The sequence below is a fragment of the Panulirus ornatus genome, chromosome 59, assembly GCF_036320965.1.
Source record: "Panulirus ornatus isolate Po-2019 chromosome 59, ASM3632096v1, whole genome shotgun sequence".
Taxonomy (NCBI): domain Eukaryota; kingdom Metazoa; phylum Arthropoda; class Malacostraca; order Decapoda; family Palinuridae; genus Panulirus; species Panulirus ornatus.
In genome coordinates, this window is record NC_092282.1 from 24,643,229 (window position 1) to 24,669,431 (window position 26,203).

Sequence of the window (26,203 nt, forward strand, 5' to 3'; positions counted from 1 at the left end):
GGTCTACAGCGTCTGTAAGCCACCAGACACAGGCGACCAATCAGACTATCGCACGTAGCGGGCGTGTACACCTCTCTACAGTACTGGCCCCTCTTGTGGGCCTACTGTAGCCCTCATGTAGTGGTAACCCCCCTAATGTATTCCTACTGTAGCCCTCATGTAGTGGTGACCCCCCCCTCCTGTAGGCCTACAGTAGCCCTCATGTAGTGGTGACCCCCCCTCCTGTAGGCCTACTGTAGCCCTCATGTAGTGGTGACCCCCCCTCCTGTAGGCCTACTGTAGCCCTCATGTAGTGGTGACCCCCCCTCCTGTAGGCCTACTGTAGCCCTCATGTAGTGGTGACCCCCCCTCCTGTAGACCTACTGTAGTGGTGACCCCCCCTCCCCCCCTTCTATAGCCCTCATGTAGTGGTGGTGACGTCACACCAACCACACCAGCCGCGCCAAGGGTGACTTTTCCACTACGCGGTGTAACCTGGCCCGGGCGGAGTCCGGTAACACCCCCCCCCCCTCTCTCTCTCTCTCTCTCTCTCTCTCTCTCTCTCTCGTAACGTTACGTCCACAATGGACGGCTGGTCACTGGAGACCGACTCTACCCATCACAACACACACATCTTCAGAGGCCCCGCCTCATCCCTGCCCGTCGTGCCTCCCTTCCCCCCTCACCCTGCCGTCCACTGTGCACACAGATGCATATCTCCCTCCTCCCTCCCTCCCTTCCTTCCCTCGCTCCCTCCCTACCTGGCAGCGGCGTCAATCAGATAACCCCACCACGGTGGTACGAGGTACGAGGCCCATGGGCCTCAAGAACCCCCCTGACACAGGTAGAGGAACTAATCGTGGGCACCAGGGCCACACACGCGCCCCCCGGGGCCGCCCACTCTGACCCTCCATATACGCAAGGATCCTCTGAATCATATACGCAAAGATCCTCTTTAAACATATACGCAAGGATCCTCTGAATCATATACGCAAGGATCCTCTTCAAACATATACGCAAGGATCCCCTGAATCATATACGCAAGGATCCTCTGAATCATATACGCAAAGATCCTCTTTAAACATATACGCAAGAATCCCCTGAATCATATACGCAAGGATCCTCTTTAAACATATATGCAAGGATTCCCGTACTCATATACGCAATGATCCCCATAATTATATACGCAAGGATCCCCGTAATCATATACGCAATCGTCCCCTTTGATAATATACGCAAGGATCCCCTTCATCAAATACGCAGGGGTCCCCTTTCCCTAACCCTGCTCCTCCATCAGAACACTAGTAAGGGTGACGAACAAAAAGGTGTTTCGTCATCATAACTACGACTTGGGCCACGACCCCCCACACTGCTCGTACTGAAGGCACAGTGAGGGGAGGAACACCACGAGCCCCGGCATGTGCGTCACCGAGTCACACACACACACACACACACACACACACACGAGCAGGACAAGACGCGCACATGTGGTTATCGTCGCACTGTGAATGATGGACACAGATCAGCGCCCCTCTCGCACGGTGATGGACGGGGCAGAGACGACCACCGCCAGCCAGTTATGAGAAGCGGAAAATTGAAAGATTAAAGTGGAAGTGGACGAGGCAGAAACTGATCTTAGCTCCTGGCGTGTGTGTAGACCCGATCTTTGCTCCTGGCGTGTGTGTAGACCCGATCTTAGCTCCTGGCGTGTGTGTAGACCCGATCTTAGCTCCTGGCGTGTGTGTGTGTCGACCCGATCTTAGCTCCTGGCGTGTGTGTAGACCCGATCTTAGCTCCTGGCGTGTGTGTAAACCCGATCTTAGCTCCTGGCGTGTGTGTAAACCCGATCTTAGCTCCTGGCGTGTGTGTAGACCCGATCTTAGCTCCTGGCGTGTGTGTAGACCCGATCTTAGCTCCTGGCGTGTGTGTAGACCAGATCTTAGCTCCTGGCGTGTGTGTGTGTCGACCCGACTCGTAAAAGAAGGTGGACGGGTATACGATGATGAGGGGGGGAAAGAATGAGGAAGAAGGATGATGGTATGGGTTGTATGAAGACTCATCGAGTCTGCCAGGATCAGTTAGATGCTGTCAACGTCGACTCATAATCAACCAGCTGCTCAAGACCTTAATCCCGTCTTCGGAGATCTCCAAGATGATTCCAAGAACCTACGCGCTCCCCGCTGCACACATGGTCCTTGCGATGACAGATAATTCCACGACTTCACTGTCTGAAGACACAGTGGTTTTACGTTAGAGTAAAGCAGAAGGCTCCTCCCCACCCACCACTATAGATGGAGACAGGATAGTGAAGCAGAAGGCTCCTCCCCACCCACCACTATAGATGGAGACAGGATAGTACAGCAGAAGGCACCTCCCCACCCACCACTATAGATGGAGACAGGATAGTGAAGCAGAAGGCTCCTCCCCACCCACCACTATAGATGGAGACAGGACTGTAAAGCAGAAGGCTCTTCCTCACTCAGCATATCAGCTGGCAGTGAGACAGCTATAAAATAAAACAAATGTTTTTGTCAGATCAGAATTACTTGGCTGACATAACTGTACTGTATCATAACTGTACTATCTGTTGTCTGTGTCAAGGTGAAGGAGTTGTACTTTACTATATTACATCTGTACGTACCATCACTCTATTAGTTTACAGAAGCACTGTCGCCTCTTGACTGTGTTGGAGCTGGACAATACAATGCTATGACCGTTCTGTGCTGTACCTGTATGGATCCCGTATTGTACCAGCATTGTGTACTGTATCTACGTTCCGTTTTTCATAGTGTACGTGAATTAGTCCCGCTCTGTACCTGAATTTACCTCTGTACCGTAATCTATATCACGTGTTTTCTCAATATGTCGAGAAGGTATCATGGATTAATCATATCACCACATCGTTAATCAATTTCGGCATCAATTGCGGATAAAGATAACTTTAACTCACACAAACATTTGATATCATCAATATACAAAAAAGAAAGAAAAAAATGTGTATAGTCCACAGGAATTAAATGGTCGAAAGTAAAAGGCTAAAAAGACGACGACAAAATGGAAAAAAAAGAAAAAAATCAGGGCATAAATTCCATAAAGGAAAATACGTTTTTTATAGCCACTGAACACTGGACACCCCCCCCCCCCATCCCTGATGCTATAAACACACAGACGACACATCCCATGGGGGGGGGGAGAGAAGAGATGATAAGCGTCCCTCCCTCAGATGGTTTTCAATAATGAGATGGAAATGAATGAAGGTTCTTAATTCTCTCGGTGAATGAAGGTCTTTCATTCCTTATGAAGCAGGTAACCTTATTAAGACATGGCCCGCCCCCCTCTGGCATAACAGCGCCCTCTGTGGAGTTAACCTCTCTCTCTCTCTCTCTCTCTCTCTCTCTCTCTCTCTCTCTCTCTCTCTCTCTCTCTCTCTCGGTTTCCTTTCCATACCTTACTCTCTCTCCTCCTGTTCCATCGTTTGCCCAGCCACCCTCCCTCCCTCCTGCCCCACACCACACCGCCCGAACCTCCCCCCCCCCCAGCCCCCCATCACAACACGACAGGTATAAATCAATACACGGCAGCTCTCCTGTTCTCTCTCTCTCTCTCTCTCTCTCTCTCTCTCTCTCTCTCTCTCTCTCTCTCTCTCTCTCTCTCACAGGGTCACATTAATTCCTTTCCTGTTACTCAATCTTCACCAACACTTCCATTCTGTGTTGCAGTTTACCCCTCTAACACGGGTTAACATCGCCGTTCAGTTCTAAGTAAAAACTAACACTATGTTTGGTAAAGATGGTCATATGTTAACATTAACATGCATCAGCTGACGCTGTGCTTGGCAAAGAGAATTATATGTTAACATTAACAATGGTCATAAAAACTAACACTATGTTTGGTAAAGATGGTCATATGTTAACATGCATCAGCTGACGCTGTGCTTGGCAAAGAGAATTATATGTTAACATTAACATTAACAATCGGCCGGGTCGTAGCTGTCACAAGACGCGTGGCATTGCACCTTCTTGACTGACATGTCCTGCCCACTACGTCACCAAACTCCAACACTATACAGAAGGCTACGACCATTGGCAGCCACACACATGCTTCACAAAACATTCCATACATAAACAATGTTAATACTTAAGTCATCCCTAACCCCCCCCCACATAAACAATGTTAATACTTAAGTCATATCCCTAACCCCACTCCCACCCACCCAGATACAATAAGCGGTGTTGATCTCTATCATCAGAGACGTTAGTTCCATTTTTCCATACACAAAATCAAGAACTAGAGTCATTTCTAATTTCACTACTCGCTCGTTTACATACACGACACTGTTGTGATCATTCATTGAGACATACACCCCCACGTGCAGGGGTCTCCGTGGTGCAGTGGTCAGCGTTGCTGGTCATGGGTCACCACGGTCGGGCCCGCATGGGCTCTCGAATCCTGGGGGCGGCAGTCGGCCCACACCCAACCCAGGGCGTTGAAACTCCAACCCCCGGGGGCTGGGTCGGTAAATGGGGAGCTGGCTTAGGCTTGAGAGAGAGAGAGAGAGAGAGAGAGAGAGAGAGAGAGAGAGAGAGAGAGAGAGAGAGAGAGAGAGAGAGAGAGAGAGAGAGAATGTATGTGCGTGTGTGTGTGTGTGTGTGTGTGTGTGTGTAGGAGTGAAGACATGGCACATATAAACAAGGTTAAAAGACGGGACAACACGAATGTAAATTATAAACAGTATTCACAAACTCAGACACACACACACACACACACACACACACACACATATATATATATATATATATATATATATATATATATACACAGTGCTCCTCCTTTCCCCGAGAGGTGGCTGAGCATGTGATACACCAGGGGGTCAACACTACAGAGTTGAGGAGTATTTTCTCTGACAACAAACCCAGAGATCATCCCCCAGCCCCAGCCTCCCCTGATCCTACAGGAACTCCTTGCCATCCCGGATGCCGCCGCTCCTCCACCTCCCCACCACAGCGGCTGGCCACCGCGAGAGGCTTTGATGGGTGGATGATGTGGCGAGCGGGGCTCGGGTCTGCACGGAAAGGGCCCACCCTCGCTCCCCCTTTTCCTCTCCTGGTTCGAGAGATGGCGCTCCTCGTTGCAGGGCCATAATACAGGAGGAAGGGTTCAACGGGAGGGAGGCGGGAGGGGCTGAGCGGGAGAGAGAGAGAGAGAGAGAGAGAGAGAGAGAGAGAGAGAGAGAGAGAGAGTCACAGATGATACAAAACACCTCCTACACCCATACCTAAGAGGAGGAGCAGAAGCCCTGAAGGTATCGGCAGAGACTTGAAGACCTGGATGATAGGCACAACATGCCACATGTGGACAGCAGCACCACCCTGAAACACCCTTAGTTCCCTGGAAGCCACACAACACTCAGGCACACTCCAGCAAGCCAGCCATGTAGACAATGAACATTTTTCTTTAAGCGTAGTTTATATACATATATAAACTAAAGATACATGACTAATACATGAGTATCTTCCCTTAGTCTGTCGAGGGATAGGCACCAAAATCACGTTAGCCAATATAACCCACCCCCAACCCACCCCAACATACATAAGAGAGCTCACACCTTATACCTGGACACACGTCTGACCTCTCTTCCATCCCACGCCATCCCTTCTTCTCCTGTCCCACCTCCATATCAAAAGCCCAACCCACACAATTACCCTACAGACTCGACCTACGTCACACACACTCACACACACACACACATTTGTGAACAACATCCTGTTATCCCGCTCGCCCACGAGTCCCTTCAAACCATCCCTTGTCCCGCGTGAGTCCCACGTGTTGTCAGGGTTTACAACTTCCTAGGAAAGGCGATAAGGATGGCCCTTACAAACCCTGTACGTATCTACAAGCAAGGGAGCGCGGTGGACGGACACGAGAAAGGACGGTCTGTTTCTTCTGCTTGAGTGTGTCTATGGTTGCAAGGGCACGAAGGCACTCGCTATAATAGTCCCGTCTATTTATACCCTCCCACACACACACACACACACACACACAGGGTGAGGTACACGCACTGACAGCAGCAGCAGCATGACACATCTGCTGTGATGGAGAGGGGGGAAAAGGTATTCCCAGCGCCGCCCACCGTCATCTATATATATACATGCGAGCTGGTGGGATTGCCTTGACTCCCACGCCAAACAATATTACCTCTGCATCCTAAACAAGCGCCACAGTGGCTACGTGTTCGACGGCCCGTAACCTCACTCCTCTCGCGTCTATTACATTATCCGGATTTTAGCATTCGATTTTACGCCAGGGCCTGCTACGTTCCGTCCGATGGACACGTGCCTAGCAACCCCCATTCTTTCTTGTCTTTTAACATTATCCGGATTTTATCTTTCACAAAAGATGTCACTTAATTCTTCCTGCACTAAAAATTAGTTTCTTCATATATATATATATATATATATATATATATATATATATATATATATATATATATATATATACAGAAGAGAAATTAATTGCTGACGTCTAAGTCACTGGTTTATAACTTGGGTTTAATTAACCCCAGGGTGAGATTTGAACCCCAGTAATACCAGGATAGTTTTAGACACGACCGACCTGACATATTAAATAGTGACCCCGCGCTGAACTAGACGCTTACACAAACTTGAAGGTCTTCTGGGCTGGCTGTGTGTGTGTGTGTGTGTGTGTGTGTGTGTGTGTGTGTGTGTGTGTGTGCTGGCTGTTCCCTTTCGTTTACATTCCCATTCAATTGAACTACATAACCCCTGGACGCCTTTCATGGGTCTGCTGCAGCTTCCAGGATGCACTCCAATCAGAAGCAGGGATATGCTGGACTCTTGATTGAGAATCTCCTTGACGAGTACACATTCCCCCCATCCACTGACGTTGATGCATAATGTGACCCTCTCACACGCGGTGTACCCTCAAGCACAACTACAACCCCGTCCTGGCACTACAACACACACACCCCCAGCACTACAAAATACGGCAACGCAACTTCCCTGGCACGTGACCTGAGCTACAGGCAGTCCAAGACCTCTCCTCTGTAGTGAGGAGGAGGAGGAGGAGGAGGAGGAGGAGGAGGAGGTTCCTGGTACTCTCTCCCTCACGGACAATGAGGGGTAGCCTTGGCCCTGACGGGCGCAGAAGGGGTGGAGGCGATCCTACCAGTGGACGGGAGTTGTGAGAATCATCCACAAATCTACGGGTTACATGACCCTGCAATAATGATGACGATACAGTCTGGGCTTATCGCTGTTATCAGCCAAGATAAGCGAAAAGAAAAGAAAAAAAACCAGGCCAGAGTACAGATGTGGGCCTGAAATATCACCAAAGAGATATTTCGGACGACACCGAAGACATCAAGGTGGTTAAAGAAGATGGGAATAGGTTAGCCTCTCCCGGACCTGAGCGAGTGTATACACACACAGCAGCAGACCCCTTGCCAGGTGTGGTAGGCAATGACTCGAAGTCAATAACAAGAGCCGGTTTCCCCCCCTCCGTCGCTCCCCGCCAGCCACAACAGACACACTCTATATTCACTTCTGGTCGGGACGTGTTTCCATTACCAAACCTCCCCGGACGATGGAAAACCATCAGCCCCCTCCCTCCCTCTCCCCCTTTAAAGCTGACGTAATGAAACCACAAGCAAAGGCAAGAAGACACCCCCACCCCCTCCTCCTTCCTTCCTCCCGCCACAAGCAACTGCAAGCCCTTACCTGGGGCCTTGCCACGCACCCCTTTAAGATGGCACAAGTAATACTGATGAACACACCTTTATAATCAATCCCCACCACCGCCAACCTCCCTTAACCCGACCCTACACCAAGGGCGGCACAACTGGTTCCAGGCAGCTTCAGCTGCAAGAAACCTGCCCCTCTCCACACACACACACACACACACACACACACCTTACCTTCCTGCCCATACAGACTCGTGCAGCACTCAGGAAGCAAGCTACGTCCACCGGTCGGGACCACAGGTCATAAGACGTTGTGATGTGTTTGTGCGTCTGTGACAGAGTGTGACTCGTGTTGGTCTGGGGAGTGTAGTTTGTGATGTGTGTATGTCTGGTGGGAGAGAGTTGGTCTGGGGAGTGTAGTTTGTGATGTGTGTATGTCTGGTGGGAGAGAGTTGGTCTGGGGAGTGTAGTTTGTGATGTGTGTATGTCTGCTGGGAGAGAGTTGGTCTGGGGAGTGTAGTTCCTGATGTGTGTATGTCTGGTGGGAGAGAGTTGGTCTGGGGAGTGTAGTTTGTGATGTGTGTATGTCTGGTGGGAGAGAGTCTAAGAGAGAGTTGGGAGGTCAATTTTACAGAGCCTGTCAAGCTACTGATGTGTATGATTTGGTGCTACCGGACTCCCACTATTTGCGATTACAGTACCAGCGAGAAGTCGCCTTTATCGAGGCTACACCATCACCAGTTGAGAGAATACAGGTTTCACCAAACTCACTTCAAAGGAATCCAACCACTCCCTGCTACTGACTGTTGCGCAGCCTTGGAGCTGCACGCAGGAGTTCCCGGCCAAAGGGTCTTGGGAAGGTAAGGGCACGACCCTTTCAGAGAGCAATCATGAGGTCAACCACAGCACACAAGCATTCATGTGAAACATCAGATCACATAAGACGAGAAACAGTTCGTGAAAGATCACATAAGACGAGAAACAGTTCGTGAAAGATCACATACGACGGGAAATAGTTCGTGAAAGATCACATAAGACGAGAAACAGTTCGTGAAAGATCACATAAGACGGGAAACAGTTCGTGAAAGATCACATAAGACAGGAAACAGTTCGTGAAAGATCACATAAGACGAGAAACAGTTCGTTAAAGATCACATAAGACGAGAAACAGTTCGTTAAAGATCACATAAGACGAGAAACAGTTCGTGAAAGATCACATAAGACGAGAAACATTCGTGAAAGATCACATAAGACGAGAAACATTCGTGAAAGATCACATAAGACGAGAAACATTCGTGAAAGATCACATAAGACGAGAAACATTCGTTAAAGATCACATAAGACGAGAAACATTCGTTAAAGATCACATAAGACGAGAAACATTCGTTAAAGATCACATAAGACGAGAAACAGTTCGTGAAAGAACCATTTGTAAATACAAGACTTTCTCACCCACACTCGCCCTAACTCTGCTGCGCAACGAAGCTGTAAACCTCGGCGATTCAGGTCATTATACCACAACACAAAACACGAAAAAGCAACCATAAAGGACATCAAGGCGTCGGCCAAGCTGATGTCACTGACGACCCGCTATCAAATGTGGACTGCAGGTAAAAGCATCCAGAGAAAAGGTATTCAACCAACGGGAGGTCATAAGTGTTCAGCTTCTTTTGTGATGTGGGGAGCTGAGAGAGCGGCCAGGAAACACGGGCGACAACACAATGCTATGGCGGGTAAGTATGTAAGTAGAGGGGGTTTTTGTAGTTCTGGGCGACCTGCTGCGGGGTTAAGTGAGATTATGAGGTGAAGTGGGATGATGTAGCCAGGGTTGGAGAGCTGAGTATGACTCGTTCCGTGGCGCTGGTGAGGGAGATGTGAAGTAATGAGGCGGGCATTTCAAGGGAGATTAATGACGTATCTCTTGGATCTTCTACAGAAGGGAGGAGGCGATTGCTAAAGTTTTCTGCTTTGTGCTGCAGGAGGCGAGGCGGTGTCCCAAGGGAATCCTGTAAGAGGGACAGAAGCGAGAGTCTTAACTTGGGGGCTGCTGCAGAAGAGGTTCGTGGGTGTCTGACCTCCTTCACCCATGCACGGGTAACAAAGAGCTAAGTCAGGTCGACCACACCGACAGTGTTAATGGTACGGGCGTGACCATGAAGTTCACTGTCGTGGACCCATGAAGGGAACATACGATACCGCTGATTGGCGGGAGTCATATGCAGGTGAATGATGATTGGCGGGAGTCATATGCAGGTGAATGATGATTGGCGGTTTATACGTGGGTGACTGTTGATTGGCGGAGGTTATACGCGGGTGACTGTTGACTGGCGGGGGTCATACGCAGGTGAGCCACAGTGTGCAGGTCTTACCCCTCTACATGCGAAGGTACCTGACCTGTTACCCTGACCGCCACGTGAGGTTAGTGTCGGGTGCTGGACGAGGTGAGTACAGGGAGGAACCGGGCCTCTGGCAACGGCCTCTTGAGAGGGGAATCGAACACAGCGTCAGCCCGCCGCTGTCGGGGAGCGTACGCAGGGAGACCGTGGACTGACGCTGGGAGGTGTAGGTGGACTCTGAGAGAGAGAGAGAGAGAGAGAGAGAGAGAGAGAGAGAGAGAGAGAGAGAGAGAGAGAGAGAGAGAGAGAGAGAGAGAAATATTCAATACATCGAGACTGCATTATACCCTCCACACAAGTAGCCGGACAGCCAAATGTAACTCACAAAAGGTAATAATTATCACTTTCGTTTCCGGTGTCACCATGATTTGACCGCCACGACCCGTTTTCTCCTCCCGTATTTAACGAAACGAACCAATCACCAGTTTAACCAGAGCTTCTCAGATAACCTACCCAAAGCAGGTTTTAAGGGAAGATTTAAAAAGAAATACTAGTTAGTCTTAAAAACTCTTTTTTGTTTCATACATTCAATTGAAATTGTACTTAAGGGAAACATACAGCCAAAACAACACAGAGCAGCAAGTCCCTCCCTCAAACAGTGATTTTCTGGGGTGACACTAGAAAACGGTGCTTTTCTGGGGTTATCTTAGAAAACGGTGATTTTCTGGGGTTATACTAGAAAACGGCGATCTTTTGGGGTGGTACTAGAAAACGGTGATTTTCTGGGGTGACACTAGAAGACGGTGAGTTTTCTGGGGTGACGCTAGAAAACGGTGATTTTCAGGGGTGACACAAGAAAAGATCAATCTGAAGTCTTGTGCGCCTAGTCTACAAGATCGGCCTCAATAATGCTCGTTCTATCTATCTACCTATCTAAATATATATATATATATATATATATATATATATATATATATATATATATATATATACATCCTGGCCTGAGCCAGGTACTTATTTTCTCGACAAACCCCTACCCACCTACCGATTGATGAACATCTGTGTTGACTGTGGACCCTTTGCAACCTGGATTCGAATCTATCTTTCGTGGTCTACCATTTATTGTTTAATCTGGATAAGTTACATCAAAAAGAACCTGAACAATACACCCTATACAAAATCTGACACGTTTCCCAAAGATTTCCGTGACTATGGTGATCATAATAGAAGACCTCCACTGCCACTATACATATGAGCAAGCAACGTCCTTTCCTTCCCCATCCTCACAGTGACGAGTACGTGAAGCTGAATCTGTCTCGTAGTTTATATAACACGTCAGACGTATATAAACAATCATCATATACCATCACCTTAATCCTGAGAGTAATGTATATACATATACACCAGATCTGAAGCACCCCTCCCCTACCCCAACTCCCGGGAAGCCGCCCTTCTCTGTCTACCTACCAAACCCCCAGCAAACTTCCGCAGCGCCTCCTCCACCAGGGAGGGGGTCACTAACTACGGCAGAAGGTGTAAGGAAGGTAGCTACTCACTGTCAAAGGGCTTGTCCGCCTGTTTGTCCCGCGGCATGACGAGGGGGTTGGAGGAGTTGGACTTGGTGGGTCGTGTCTGGGCCGTCGAGTCGTGGGAGCTGATGTTAGGCGAGCTGGTGTCCCTCTTGATGTTGATGAAGTTGAAGGGGTCCTTGCTGGGGTCGCGCGCCGGTTCCCTCTTGCCCTCCGAGGAGGGATCTCTGTTCCGGCTGCCGCGTCCGCTGCCCACGGAGTCCTTGTGAAGGGCTGTTGTGGAGGGCGTCAGGGAGCCCCCTCCACCGCCGGGTTGCGTGGCGTCGGGCGGCTGCGGGGCGGGTGCGACGGTGGTCGTCGCAGGCGACTGCTTTTGCGACGGGGAAGAGGCGCCGTTGATGGGGCGGAAGACGGTGCCCACCACCTCGGAGGTGGTCGACGCGCCCTTCTTGCCTGCAAGCACAAGACAACACAAAATTAAGGATCAGAGTTCCAGTAATAAATAATTTATGGACCATCAAGATAATAAACACATAACTACGCACACAGAGGCCGGTCGTAAAAATATACTGGGCCCTTCGAGTCCACCCGCTCATATAAGGCCCTTTATATGCATATACACACAAAGATATATAAATCTGTTTACACTGCGAATTCCTCAACATAATTTACAATGGGATAAACAGGCCCCAGTCAGGATGTGTCGGGCCATGAACGGGAGGGCATGTGCCATCTTCCCCGGTCCGTGGGAGGGAGAGAGAGAGAGAGAGAGAGAGAGAGAGAGAGAGAGAGAGAGAGAGAGAGAGAGAGAGAGAGACCATGAAGGCGCATGGAAGATTACTATACACACACACACACACACACACACACACACACACACACACACACACACACACTGCTATATCCACGCCACGTTTCACGTCAACCCGACTTGATGAGCTTTCAAGGAACTTGAGGAGGGGGACCGACCGTGACCCAGCACGGGCTAGCCGAGGGTCGCACCCGTATGGGTTCGAGTCTTGGGCGCGGGAGTCCGTCCACATCCGGCCCAGGTGTTCATCCTCCCTTCGGGGCTGGTCGAGTCATTAGTATAAGAGCGGTGAAGGAACAGTATATACCAAAGTTATGAGGTTGTGAGTGTGGAGAGTTATGGAGAAGTTCAAAACTTTTGTATGATCACAGAGAACGTTCAAGAGATGGGGGGCCCCATGAGTGCAAAAAAAAAAAAAAATGGTAATTACAAAGAGGTAATCACAAGAAAGTAATTACGTAAGGGTAATTACAAAAAGGTAACTACAAGAAAATAATTACAAAAAGTAATTACTTAAAGGTAATTACAAATAAGTGATTACATTACGGTAATTACATACATTTATATTTTCATTAATTGTTTAATTCCAGGACCCCCTCCCCCCCTTTACGGTGCTCCTGCCGCTTCAAGGCTGCACTACAATCTGTAGCAGCGAACTGGCGGACTCCTTCGAAGTGTAAAGTTCCTCGATGAACCACGCAGAAGGTACCTTTTCACTCGCGATGCAACCTCATGCAGGAGGAGTCCGGTAACGCCATTCATGTATATATACCAACCATACTGAAGTATCACTGTATCGACCACGCCCGAGGATGAACAGCTGGGTTGTGTGCGGGCCGACAACCCAGCTCAGGATTCGAAGATGAACAGCTGGGTTGTGTGCGGGCCGACAACCCATCTCAGGATTCGAAGATGAACAGCTGGGTTGTCTGCGGGACGAAAACCCAGCTCAGGATTCGAACCCGGACTAATTATTTCAATTTCCATTTCATGAGAAAGACATGATCTGTGAGTGTTTAATATCCTCCTCACGGCTATAAATAATATAGCGAATCCCATCGCGAGAAAATAAAGCACTTTATATATCCTCCTATAAATATAGCGCTCTATATACCTCCTGCTATACACTATAGATATATATAGCGTTCTATATACATCCGGCTATAAATATAACGTTCTATATACATCCGACTATAAATGGAAATGGGACGGAAACAGGTACCTGCATATCAGGGTGTGTGTGTGTGTGTGTGTGTGTGTGTGTGTGTGTGTGTGTGTGTGTGAGGCTGGGGCGCCGTGTTGCTATTTTTGATGTGTCCAGACCAGCCACAGGTGGATAGACCAGCGCCAGGGGGCTAGACCAGCTCCAGGTGGCTAGACCAGCGCCAGGTGGTTAGACCAGCGTCAGGTGGCTCGACAGGCGCCAGGTGGCTAGACCAGCGTCAGGTGGCTAGACCAGCGTCAGGTGGCTAGACCAGCGCCAGGTGGCTAGACCAGCGCCAGGTGGTTAGACCAGCGTCAGGTGGCTCGACAGGCGCCAGGTGGCTAGAACAGCGTCAGGTGGCTCGACCAGCGTCAGGTGGCTCGACCGGCGCCAGGTGGCTAGACCAGCGCCAGGTGGCTAGACCAGCGCCAGGTGGCTAGACCAGCGCTGGGGCACCGATCCACACACCTGCACAATAATAGTCTGAGACCCGAGACTGGAAGACATGTAGCAAACACACACACACACACACACACACACACACACACACACACACATATGGGGAGGCGCTTCCGACCCCTGCTGGGTACGGTGGGTCACAAGGCAATGGCACCCAGGGGAGGGAGAGGGTTATCGATCCCCAGACATCCATCCACTTACGACGTTCGAATCCCTCTGGCCACAAAGTAGAGAGAGAGAGAGAGAGAGAGAGAGAGAGAGAGAGAGAGAGAGAGAGAGAGAGAGAGAGAGAGAGAGAGAGAGAGAGAGAGAGAGAGAGAGAGAGAAGGAGCCACAAGCTTCCCCTACTACCTGTGGATTGATCTGGCTGGGGTTGGCGCCCCCCCCCCCCCACCAACCCACCCACCCGCCCAGGCACAGAGTGCCAGCCAGGCTCCCCTACAACACCGGACCAAGACACACACACACACACACACACACACACACACACACACACACACACACACACACCTGGTGTTTCTCCAGCCACGACCTGGACCCTGGCCTTGACCGTGACCTGGGCCATGGCCTGGACCGTGACCTGGACAGTGGTCTGCAACGTGACCTGAAGTGACCTGGACCCTGGCCTTGACCGTGGCCTGGGCCATGACCTGGACCGTGGTCTGGACCGTGACCTGAACTGTGACCTGGAACGTGGTCTGGACCGTGACCTGGGCCATGACCTGGACCACGACCACGATAACAAGGGCGGCAGCAGCACCAGGTGACCACGTCGTACCGACGCTGTGCGTTCTCGTTCATGCTAAAGCTTCGCCAGGCCCTTAGCCTGTCGTGGGCCCTTGTCTCCAGACGGCCCCTCCATCCTTAGCCTCCAACGGGCCCTTGTCTCCAGACGGCCCCTCTCCTCCTCCTTGACCCACTACACAGTGAGGTCCACGTAATCAGAGCGGACTACACTCAAGTAACCCCCTCAACCCGAGCCCCCATGCTACAGGTATACACAGACAGAGGCGCCCCTCACCCTGGGCTCAGTGTGGGCTGTGGGAGGCGGCCAGACGCACAGATATACACACACACACCACACGACGGCAGCATTTATTTTCAATGCTCCATGAAGCACCTGCCAGCGAGTCTTCCAGGAAGATCCTTAAAGTGTAACAATCACACACACGTGTGTTCGCTGAACGTGTTAATGTGTAACAAACACACAAATGTCGTGTGTTTGCTGAACGTGTTAATGTGTAACAAACACACAAATGTCGTGTGTTCGCTGAACGTATTAATGTGTAACGAACACACACATGTGTGTTCGCTGAACGTGTTAATGTATAACAAGCACACACATCGTGTGCTCGTTAAACACGTTGTATATGATAGGGTTCGTCCAAGTTCCCTGTACTGTAAAAAGCGGCTAACATTCTCTATCTCGCCTGCTCTGTTCCTCAAATGTTTCATTAACGGATCTAAAAAAAAAAAAAAAATGGTATAAGGAAACATTTCCTTGGTGTTGTGTGTACAGTTTGCGCCCAGGCCCGACCTACGGCCACTGATGGTGACGTATCGAATGACGTCACGTCACGTGACACAACTACACAATATGGCAGCCTCCACAGAACTAATGCAAAAATGACACCAAGATATATATATATATATATATATATATATATATATATATATATATATATATATATATATATATATATATATATGACGCAACTACCTGTGGGTACCCAACTGTTCTCTTTGGGCGAAAGTTAAGACTGAAAACGGGAAGTTAGTCTCGGGCAACGGAAAGATAAAACACATTAGCATACACACACACACACACACAAACACACGCACCTCGACGCACATACGCAATTATACGCACAAACACATTTTTCAGGACAAAGGCTCCGATCATGGACATATGGCCCTTGTGGTGGCCAGACGGTGAGGAAAATTGACAAAATGAAAGAGAAAGGACGAGGAAAAAAGTGTTTGAAAAAAGGAATGAAAAAAAAAATGATTATACACAAGGATGGCATACAAAATATTTCAGTTTCAAATGATCAAAATATGTGTTAACAGAAAAAAAAAAAAATATATGAGGATGTGACGAAGAGTTATATAACAAACGAAGAATAGTCTGAGTGTAAACATAAAAGTCGACATTGAACATGGTGACACATCTTACAGCAGTAACATGGAGACGGTCATCAGCTGGTCGGGAATCAGTCACCTACCATGGTGTAGTCTCGTCAGGCTTAGTAAACAAACGTGGACCCAACACTTACGAGACATTATGACCATCTGAAGGAAAACACTGATTCCTGATGACAGAATTGAGAACATGGATGTATACGTGATGGAAAGATAACACAAGAACTGATGGTCTATGACCAGGTTATCTGCTGGAGGACAGTACATGGGAAGGACAGATAACACAAGACCTGATGGTCTATGACCAGGTTACCTGCTGGAGGACAGTACATGGGAAGGACAGGTAACACAAGACCTGATGGTCTATGACCAGGTTATCTGCTGGAGAACAGTACATGGGAAGGACAGATAACACAAGACCTGATGGTCTATGACCAGGTTATCTGCTGGAGGACAGTACATGGGAAGGACAGATAACACAAGACCTGATGGTCTATGACCAGGTTATCTGCTGGAGGACAGTACATATGAAGGTGCAGAGTAGTGGAGTATGGTGTAGTGCAGTGTAGTGTAGTGCAATGTAGTGTAGTGTAGTGTAGTGTAGTGTGGTGTGCTGTGGTGTGCTGCGGAGTGGTGATTTGTGGTGTGGTGTGGTGAGTTGTGGTATGGTGTGGTGTGGTGTGGTGTAGTGTAGTGTAGTGTAGTGTAGTGTGGTGTGGTGTGGTGTGGTGTGGTGTGGTGTGCTGTGATGTGGTGTGGTGTGGTGAGTTACAGTGTGGTGTGGTGAGTTGCACTGTGGTGTGGTGTGGTGAGTTGCAGTGTTGTGTGGTGTGGTGAGTTGCAGTGTGGTGTGGTGTGGTGGTAGGGCGCATGTGACCAGAGGGAGAGATGCAATAAGCCAGGAGTAATCACTCATCGACGAGGTAATTGACATCATCTACCGCTGTTTGATCTTTGCCTCACCTCCCTCCCTCCTCCTCCTCCTCCTCCCTCTCCCTCCCACTAGCCCCTTAGTCTGTGTCAATATCAGCGTCGGAGACGAACCCGCGTCCGAAGGTTGCGGAGGAGAGGGTTGCACGCCAGGTCGCACCCACTTCCTCCGTCCACTAATGTCCTGGCAAGCAATTCCTCTCCCCACGTCCGCTGTACCTCCGTCACTTGGCTATCCACCCCCACCCCAACGCCTCTCTCTCTCTCTCTCTCTGTTACAACCGCATTCCAGATTCTTGGTCACATTATTTATTCACAACATGAGAAAAAGACCAACTATAAATCATATGTATATCATTATTATTATCATACTTTGTCGCTGTCTCCCGCGTTGGCGAGGTAAGGCAAGGAAACAGACGAAAGAATGGCCCAGCCCACCCACATACACATGTATATACATAAACGCCCACACACGCACATATACATACCTATACATACATATACATACACAGACATATACATATATACATATATGTACATATTCATACATGCTGCCTTCATCCATTCTCGCCGCCACCCCGTCACACATGAAATGGCACCCCCCTCCCACCTCCCCCCGCGTACATGCGAGGTAGCGCGAGGAAAAGACAACAAAGGCCACATTCGTTCACACTCAGTCTCTAGCTGTCATGTGTAATGGACCAAAACCACAGCTCCCTTTCCACATCCAGGCCCTACAAAACCTTCCATGGTATACCCGAGACGCTTCACATGCCCTGGTTCAATCCACTAATAGCACGTTGACCCCGGTATACCACATCGTTCCAATTCACTCTATTCCTCGCACGCCTTTCACCTTCCTGTATTTTCAGGCCCCGATCGCTTAAAATCTTTTTCACTCCATCTTTCCACCTCCAAATTGGTCTCCCACTTCTCGTTCCCTCCACCTCCGACACATATATCCTCTTTGTCAATCTAGCCTCACTCATTCTCTCCATGTGACCAAACCATTTCAATACACCCTCTTCTGCTCTCTCAACCACACTCTTTCGATTACCACACATCTCTCTTACTCTTTTATTACTTACTCGATCAAACCACCTCACGCCACATATTGTCCTCAAACATCTCATTTCCAACACATCCACCCTCCTCCGCACAACCCTATCTATCGCCCATGCCTCACAACCATATAACATTGTTGGAACCACTATTCCTTTAAACATACCCATTTTAGCTCTCCGAGATAACGTTCTCGCCTTCCACACATTCCTCAACGCTCCAAGAACCTTCGCCCCCTTCCCCACCCTGTGACTCACTTCCGCTTTCATGGTTCCATCCGCTGCCAAATCCACTCCCAGATATCTGAAACACTTCACTTCCTCTAATTTTTCTCCATTCAAACTTACCTCCCAATTGACTTGACCCTCAAACCTACTGTACCGTAATAACCTTGATCTTATTCACATTCACTTTCAGCTTTCTTCTTTCACACACTTTACCAAACTCAGTCACCAGCTTCTGCAGTTTCTCACCCGAATCAGCCATTCGAACGGCTAATAAGTCAAGCAAAGAGCCAGTAAGCCAAACGAACCGCTAATAACCCAAGCGAACCGCCAATAATCCAGGCGAACCGCCAATAATCCAGGTGAACCGCCAATAACCCAGGCGAACCGCTAATAATCCAAGCAACCCGCCAATAATCCAAGCGAACCGCCAATGATCCAGGCGAACCGCCAATAATCCAGGCGAACCGCCAATAATCCAGGCGAACCGAGAAAAACCCAGGCGAACCGCCAATAATCCAGGCGAACCGCCAATAATCCAGGTGAACCGAGAATAACCCAGGCGAATTGCCAATAGGCCCGGGGAAACAGAGTCGTGAAGCAATTAGGAAAGGTGACCTGAGGGTGACGCCCACAGAGAGAGAGAGAGAGAGAGAGAGAGAGAGAGAGAGAGAGAGAGAGAGAGAGAGAGAGAGAGAGAGAGAGAGAGACGGGAACCCATACCCCCCACTGTAAACCACTGCTTTACGCACGTCTTATTAACTGGTACTTTACGACACACACACACACACCCATCCACACCCACACGCGCGCACGCACGCACGCCTCATTACGACCCTAACAGCCCAATCATCATCGAGATATCAAGGGCCCCCCACCCCCCTCCCCTCCCCCAGCGGGCTGTGTGTAGCGACACCGAAGTATTTAAGGTTCATCATTGCTGGGGCGCGCGCGCGCGAGGGAAGGACTTGAGAGCCGTCCTGCACGAGGCAATAACCGTGGGACGTGATTCTGGAGTCTCTTTGTCTTCCTATGTATGTATGTATCTTTATCCGCTTCTCTCTCTCTCTCTCTCTCTCTCTCTCTCTCTCTCTGTATGTGTGTGTGTGTGTGTGTGTGTGTGTGTGTGTGTGTGTGTGTGTGTGTGTATGTGTGTGCGCGCGCTGTAACACACTGATACACACAAGCATACACGCTCATATACACAATGCCAGACAAATATGAGTAGGGTGTAGGTAACTACTCCCTTCCCCCCCCCCCCCCACACACACACACACACACACGCGTCCGTCAATCCACACCAGTTACTCGAGAAGTAACTGGTTACAAAATGTAATCTCTACGATTACCTTCTAAGGTCGAGTGTACCTGGGGCTGTACATTATGTCAGGCAAATATAACCTGGCTGGCGGGAAGTGAGGTGCCAAAAGAAGGACAAGAATGCCATTAGTGGCACAAGTTCTGAGGTTGCTTGACACACACACACACACACACTGTGTATATCTGTCTACAACACCTGCAATGCAAACTTGCCTCTCATCTGCTCCAACTTGGCCTCCCACGGCCGACCTACCTACACTCCTTCAACACGAAGGTACGACCCTTGAACACGACGGTACGACCCTTGAGCACGACGGTGCGACCCTTGAACACGACGGTACGATCCTTGAACACGACGGTACGACCCTTGAGCACGACGGTACGACCCTTGAACACGACGTTGCGACCCTTGAGCACGGCGGTACAACCCTTGAGCACGCCGGTACGACCCTCGAAGACGAAATCAAGACCCTTCAGTATGATGGCCTGGCATTTGACCTGCCCCTTTTAGGGACACCTTTAAGGTCAACCCACACCCTGGTGTCGCATCGCCGCGCTAAAGGGTCGCATCAGTGAGGGGTATGTCGCCGTCGTGCTCAGGGTTCGTATCCCATCGCGATCAAGAGGTCAGGAAGAAAACGCTGTCAGAATACACAACTAGGCCTTAACCTACACCCACACACACACGCACACACACACACACACACACACTGATCATCCCGGTATGCCCATCCCTGAGACCGCTCAGCCCCCACGTGAGCCGATCCTACAAAAGGTTATATATAAGACAGTAAACAGGTTACGCCACCCCCACCTCACCTCACCAAACAAGGCACCAACTCCACTGCTACTAGTGGTATTATCCCCCCCCCCCCGCAGTGGGTTGCACTCGCAATGTGGACAGCTTCACACTTGACTGAAGACATGCGAGGCCAGCGTGCGCACTGTACCGTGCTGGAGAAAGCATACGGCATTCAATGGAATCTCGTCTTACAAGTATGTGTATAATGAAGTGATTATATATATATATATATATATATATATATATATATATATATATATATATATATATATATATATGGGGATGGGGGGGGAGAAGACTTCCCACGTATTCCCTGCGTGTCGTAGAAGGCGACTAAAAGGGGAGGGAGCGGAGGGGGCTGGAAATCCTCCCCCTCCTGAGTTCTACTTCTCCAAAAGAAGGAACAGAGAAGGGGGCTAAGTGAAGATGCTCCCTCGTAGGCTCAGTCCTCTGTCCTTGACTCCACCTCGCTAACGCGGGAAATGGCGAATATAAATGGGGGGAAGAAAGCAGGACATAATTGTCTGCAAGCAAATCGACCCCTCACTCTTGCCACGCCCCACGAAGCAACACTATTATGCAGTAGTCTACCACAAACAACCTCTGCCAGCGACGTGTATATATACAACCTCCCTGACTCATGTCTTCAGCCCCTGTGTACGCGTCCGACTCCGGGGTGACGACTGACATGTCCCACGTCCCATATTTCGAAGTCGTTTGCGACACACACGTCTCAGTCAAAACTGGAACTGTCGTGTAAACGATAATCACCAATAAATAATTTACAGGAGTAAAGAAACAAGCAAACGTTATAACTGGTTTTACGTAAAGAACATACGTAAAAAAACATTAAAACTGGTTTTACGTAAAAAAAACCCACATAACTGGTTTTACGTAGAAAAAAAACCATTATAACTGGTTTTACGTAAAAATATATTTACGACGGAGTTGGTCTTTCTTTGAATCAATAATCTAAATCAAAATCAAATAAACACATTCTCATGCTATATAATACATAACAGGGAGAGGAACTAGAAAGGCACTGAATGCTTCAACTGCTAACCCTATCCAAGGTTCCATCTCTGTCAATATTACTTAGGAATCCTTTTCTGATAACCTGGTCTCAAGGAACCACATCTTGTGTGACAAATACAGTCATTCACTCATACACTTAGTAACTGAGTTATACGATCCGTCATTCAATGGAGTGACACAGACTATAATCAAGTTATTCACTTTGTAATTACTGGAGTCTGTCTGGATCAGCTGGAAGGACACAAGCCTACCTTCATCCTCTCATTCACTGTTCAAAGGACAGGTTGAAAACAAAACAACACCCAAGTCATCATAAAAATAAATGCCAATCAAATCACGCTGAGAATTTACCTTGTAGTTGGCTCGTTTACATGTTCTTAACAGCCCATTATACTCCCTGTCCCAAGCGTGTCACTACTCAAATGGTCTAGCTACTACAGTCCACACTGATCGATGACATATTTTCATAATACACTGAACGAAACCACAACTTATAAATCTATAAAGAAACATCGCGACTCAAGCAGCCTCCGCCTCTATGTCCCCGTCTCTCTCATTTCTGCATAGACGTTTACCATTATCTTCCCGCCACAGGAGAGAGAGAGAGAGAGAGAGAGAGAGAGAGAGAGAGAGAGAGAGAGAGAGAGAGAGAGAGAGAGAGAGAGGAGAGAGAGAGAGAGAGAAGCCAATTGCACAGGCTGCTTGCCTCCTGGTCTTCAGGGATAAGACAATCCCATGCATGATAGCTGGGGGGCGGTGGGGTTCATCTGCTCCGCCTATCTGCTCCAGGATCATATGAAGAAATCATCAGCATACACGCAACTCCTTCACTTCCAGCAGCCAAACCCTCCCTGCCCGTCCACCACCACCACAAGCCCCCCTCCTCCTCTCCTCTCCCTCCCTCGCAACACGTCTCGCCTACGATCCACCTGTAACTTACAAGCCAGACAGGAGCCGCTCGTTGCCCGTCCGTCACAACACAATGTTGCGAGATTATCTCTGTTTGCCACTGCCTCAATTCCCCGCCGTTCCCAAGCCAAGTCATTCAGAGGCACCTCCCTATACACGGTCCGCCATCCACGCCTATCCCACACTTCTAAACACGCGGTCCTGCGTATCTGGTGGCAGCGCCGGGGGAACAATGGTGTGTGCAGTTCAAGAAAACCTTCCTCTCTCTCTCTCTCTCTCTCTCTCTCTCTCTCTCTCTCTCTCTCTCTCTCTCTCTCTCTCTCTCTCCCTCTCTCCTGCCCTGGCGTGGTCTGGATGACCCGCCTCGTCTATGCCCCAAAAAAGGGGACGACACTCGCACAGGCGACCCTATATATGGAAACCTTATTGGCATCCAACCGTACATAACAATTGGATCGTGTGCACATCACGTAACATTATGTAAGACTCACGTACGTACACACACATGCCCAAGCGTCGCACAACACGAGACCTAACACTACTGCCTTCGTCGCAAGGCCCAGTGATCAACGTTGGCGACACCGAACGTAAAGGATGGATTCCCTCCGACGGGACTTCGAGGTACCGATTTCACATCGGGCTGCGCGTGTGCAACTCTGCCCATATTCTCGGGAGTAATGGAATACTGGTGAAGAAATCGGGAGTAATGGAATACTGGTGAAGAAATCGGGAGTAATGGAATACTTCCCGATGGTTGAGACCGTCGTGAGGAGCACTTTCATGCCCCCTCCGCCCACCATTCAGAAGTGACACATGAAAATCAGCCATACCATCTCCCAGATGGCACCGGAGGCCAACTGGGATCCTCAGATGGTATCCGGCAGCAGGTTTTCTGCCAAGTGTCCTCACAGTGAGCCAGGGAGGTGGCCACAACAAGTGTGTCCCCAGGAGAGGAGGAGGAGGAGGATCCGCAGGCGTACTGCAGAGAGAGAGAGAGAGAGAGAGAGAGAGAGAGAGAGAGAGAGAGAGAGAGAGAGAGAGAGGAGTAGGTGCTTCAGGAGGCTGAGCATCGACCGTGACTGGAAACAATGGGGGGAGGGTGGGGGACTCGTGGCCTTGTGTAGTCCTGGTGATGAGGTGTCTGGTTCGTGGTTCCCGTGTTGGTGTGGTCTCTCGTGGTCCTTGATGGTGGTGGTGGTCTGGTTCGTGGTCCTGGTGGTGGTGGTGGTGGTGGTTGGTCGTGTGGTCCTTTGGTGTGGTGTGGTGGTTGTGGTTGGTGATGGTGTGGTGTGGTGGTCGCGTGGTGTGTGATGGTGGTGAGGTCTATGTGTGGTGTTCATAGTGGGTGTGCATGCACCGTCGGCCGGGAGTGTGGCTCACCTGGCCAAGTTTTTAGTGGAGGAGGTGGTGGATGTGGCGAGGTGCTGTCGTCACACGGTGTGACCACGTCAGGTCGCCCGCCGTCAGCAAGGTAAATCAATCCTTCGTAGGGCGATAGCGAGGAAGCCAATGTCGCAACAGACCCAATGGTCCGTTCCTCACGGACCTAATGATCTGTTGCTCTAGGAACGAATGGACTGTTCCTTAAGGATCAAGTGGTCTGTTACTTTAAAGGCCGATGGTCTGTTGTTCAGTGCCCACTTGTCTCTTCCCTCAGGAGCCACTGGTCTGTTCGTATTCCTACGTGAACCACCAGTTCGCAACTCCTCACAGCCCTACGTGCGTACTTCAGACTCCACAGCCATGTGAGGATCTGCATGATGCACACACAGACACGCACATGAGCAGCCAGCTCGTATCAGGCCCGACCTAACCTCCTCACCACATGTTCTTCAGGTTATCAGCAGCAACATGTCCAGCTTGTAGAACTTCTCTTGCATGTCAGACTTGATGACGACATCTTAACAAATGCTTCGTTTACATTCTAGGATCTGAATGCTTTGTAACTTCTTGTTAACCGGTCACATTTCACAGTCTTCCTTATCTCACCAACCATCACTTTGCTCCTACCAGCATTAACTTTCATTTGTTTATCATCTGCAAGTGTTTCCCCCTAAAAAGAAAAAAACTTGTACATTTTCTGCCAACCAATCAATCCACTCACACACACACACACACACACTTTGCTGTGTTATTCTCTTCCTACGTTACCAGTTCTACACCACGTCCTACGTTGCCGTCCAACGCTTCTCTTACAAAACTGCTTATATAAACCGGGAAACAAACGAGCGAGCACCCAAGCGACGACCTTGTCGTACCCCAGCCTAAGCCCCGTAACGCTCCGCTCTCAAGTCTCCCAACTTAACGTGAGACAAACTCTACTCCACATCTGTGGATCCTTCACCACCAACCTCTGCCGACCTGCTGCTCCAACACTGCACAGCCTGTGGAACGCTCCACGCCTCACTCCACGTCCCTTCGCTTCTCACACCTCCACAAACACTGCAGACACATCCTCTCGCCACCCCAGTTGCTCCAGCTGTTTTTCTCGACACTCATAGTAAAGTTATAGTAAAGTCGGGTCCATGTTGCTGTACCCTTCCAAAAATGTCAACAAAGGATTCTTCCTTCACCATTTGTAGGTTTTATTACTCCTTCAAAGTCGTTCTTGCACCCAAATACTTCACTTCAAGCACTGAATCATTCGTACACACACACACACACATATATATATATCTTTTTTCTTTCATACTATTCGCCATTTCCCGCCTCAGCGAGGTAGCGTTAAGAACAGAGGACTGGGCCTCTGAGGAAACATCCTCACCCGACCCCCTTCTCTGTTCCTTCCTTTGGAAAAAAAAAAAAAAAAAGAAAGAGGGGAAGGTTTCCAGCCCCCCGCTCCCTTCCCTTTTAGTCGCCTTCTACGACACGCAGGGAATACGTGGGAAGTATTCTCTCTCCCCTATCCCCAGGGACATATATAAATACACACACACACACACACACATATATATATATATATATATATTCACTGCAGTGGTTACACAGTGGGACATTCTCCCTTGCACTTAAACACAGTGTTGACAGTTCCTCACAGTGTCTCCTCCCTCCCTGCAGAACCTGTTCCTTGGATTAATCATAAGGTCTTCTCTCTTCCAAATCATTTCCATGAGGCCCACGCCAGCTACGTGTGTTGTCACAATGGCGTTCACAGAGAAGCTTGGTCCGGCCTCGTTTCCTCTCCTTAAGACGATGATGGGCCCGAGGGTGTGTGTGTGTGTGTGTGTGTGTGTGTGTGTGTGTGTGTGTGTGTGTGTGTGTGTGTGTGTGTGTGTGTCTGTGTGTGTGTAGTACGTATGGTGTTCGTGGCCGAGTACAGCAAGTATGAATCATGTACATGTGTACATACATATATATATATATATATATATATATATATATATATATATATATATATATATATATATATATATATATATATATATATATATACGATGAATTGTATAGGTATGTTCATGTGCGTGTGTGGACGTGTATGTATATACATGTGTATGTAGGTGGGATGGGCCATTCTTTCGTCTGTTTCCTTGCGCTACCTCGCTAACACGGGAGACAGCGACAGAGTATAATATATAATATTATATATATATATATATATATATATATATATATATATATGTTGCCCACGTATCTGATGACATATTGAAGTGTTCCTCGTATATCTACTTAAGTGATTAAGTATTGGTGATGTATGTGAGCCTATGCACATACTTAAGGACCGGGGTTTGCACATGTGTCTACTTAAGGACCTAGGTATGCACA

The 26,203-nt window shown here is 49.0% G+C and overlaps 1 protein-coding gene across 1 annotated transcript in view; it reads right to left on the bottom strand.

The window, feature by feature from the left end:
* The window catches only part of LOC139767296 (uncharacterized), a 494,688-nt gene that overhangs the window by 155,587 nt on the left and 312,898 nt on the right, over nt 1-26,203 (bottom strand). Inside the window, exon 3 of the mRNA XM_071696503.1 lies at nt 11,571-11,996. Within this exon, the coding sequence (XP_071552604.1) occupies nt 11,571-11,996 (426 nt within the window). The remainder of the gene's footprint in view (nt 1-11,570; nt 11,997-26,203) is intronic.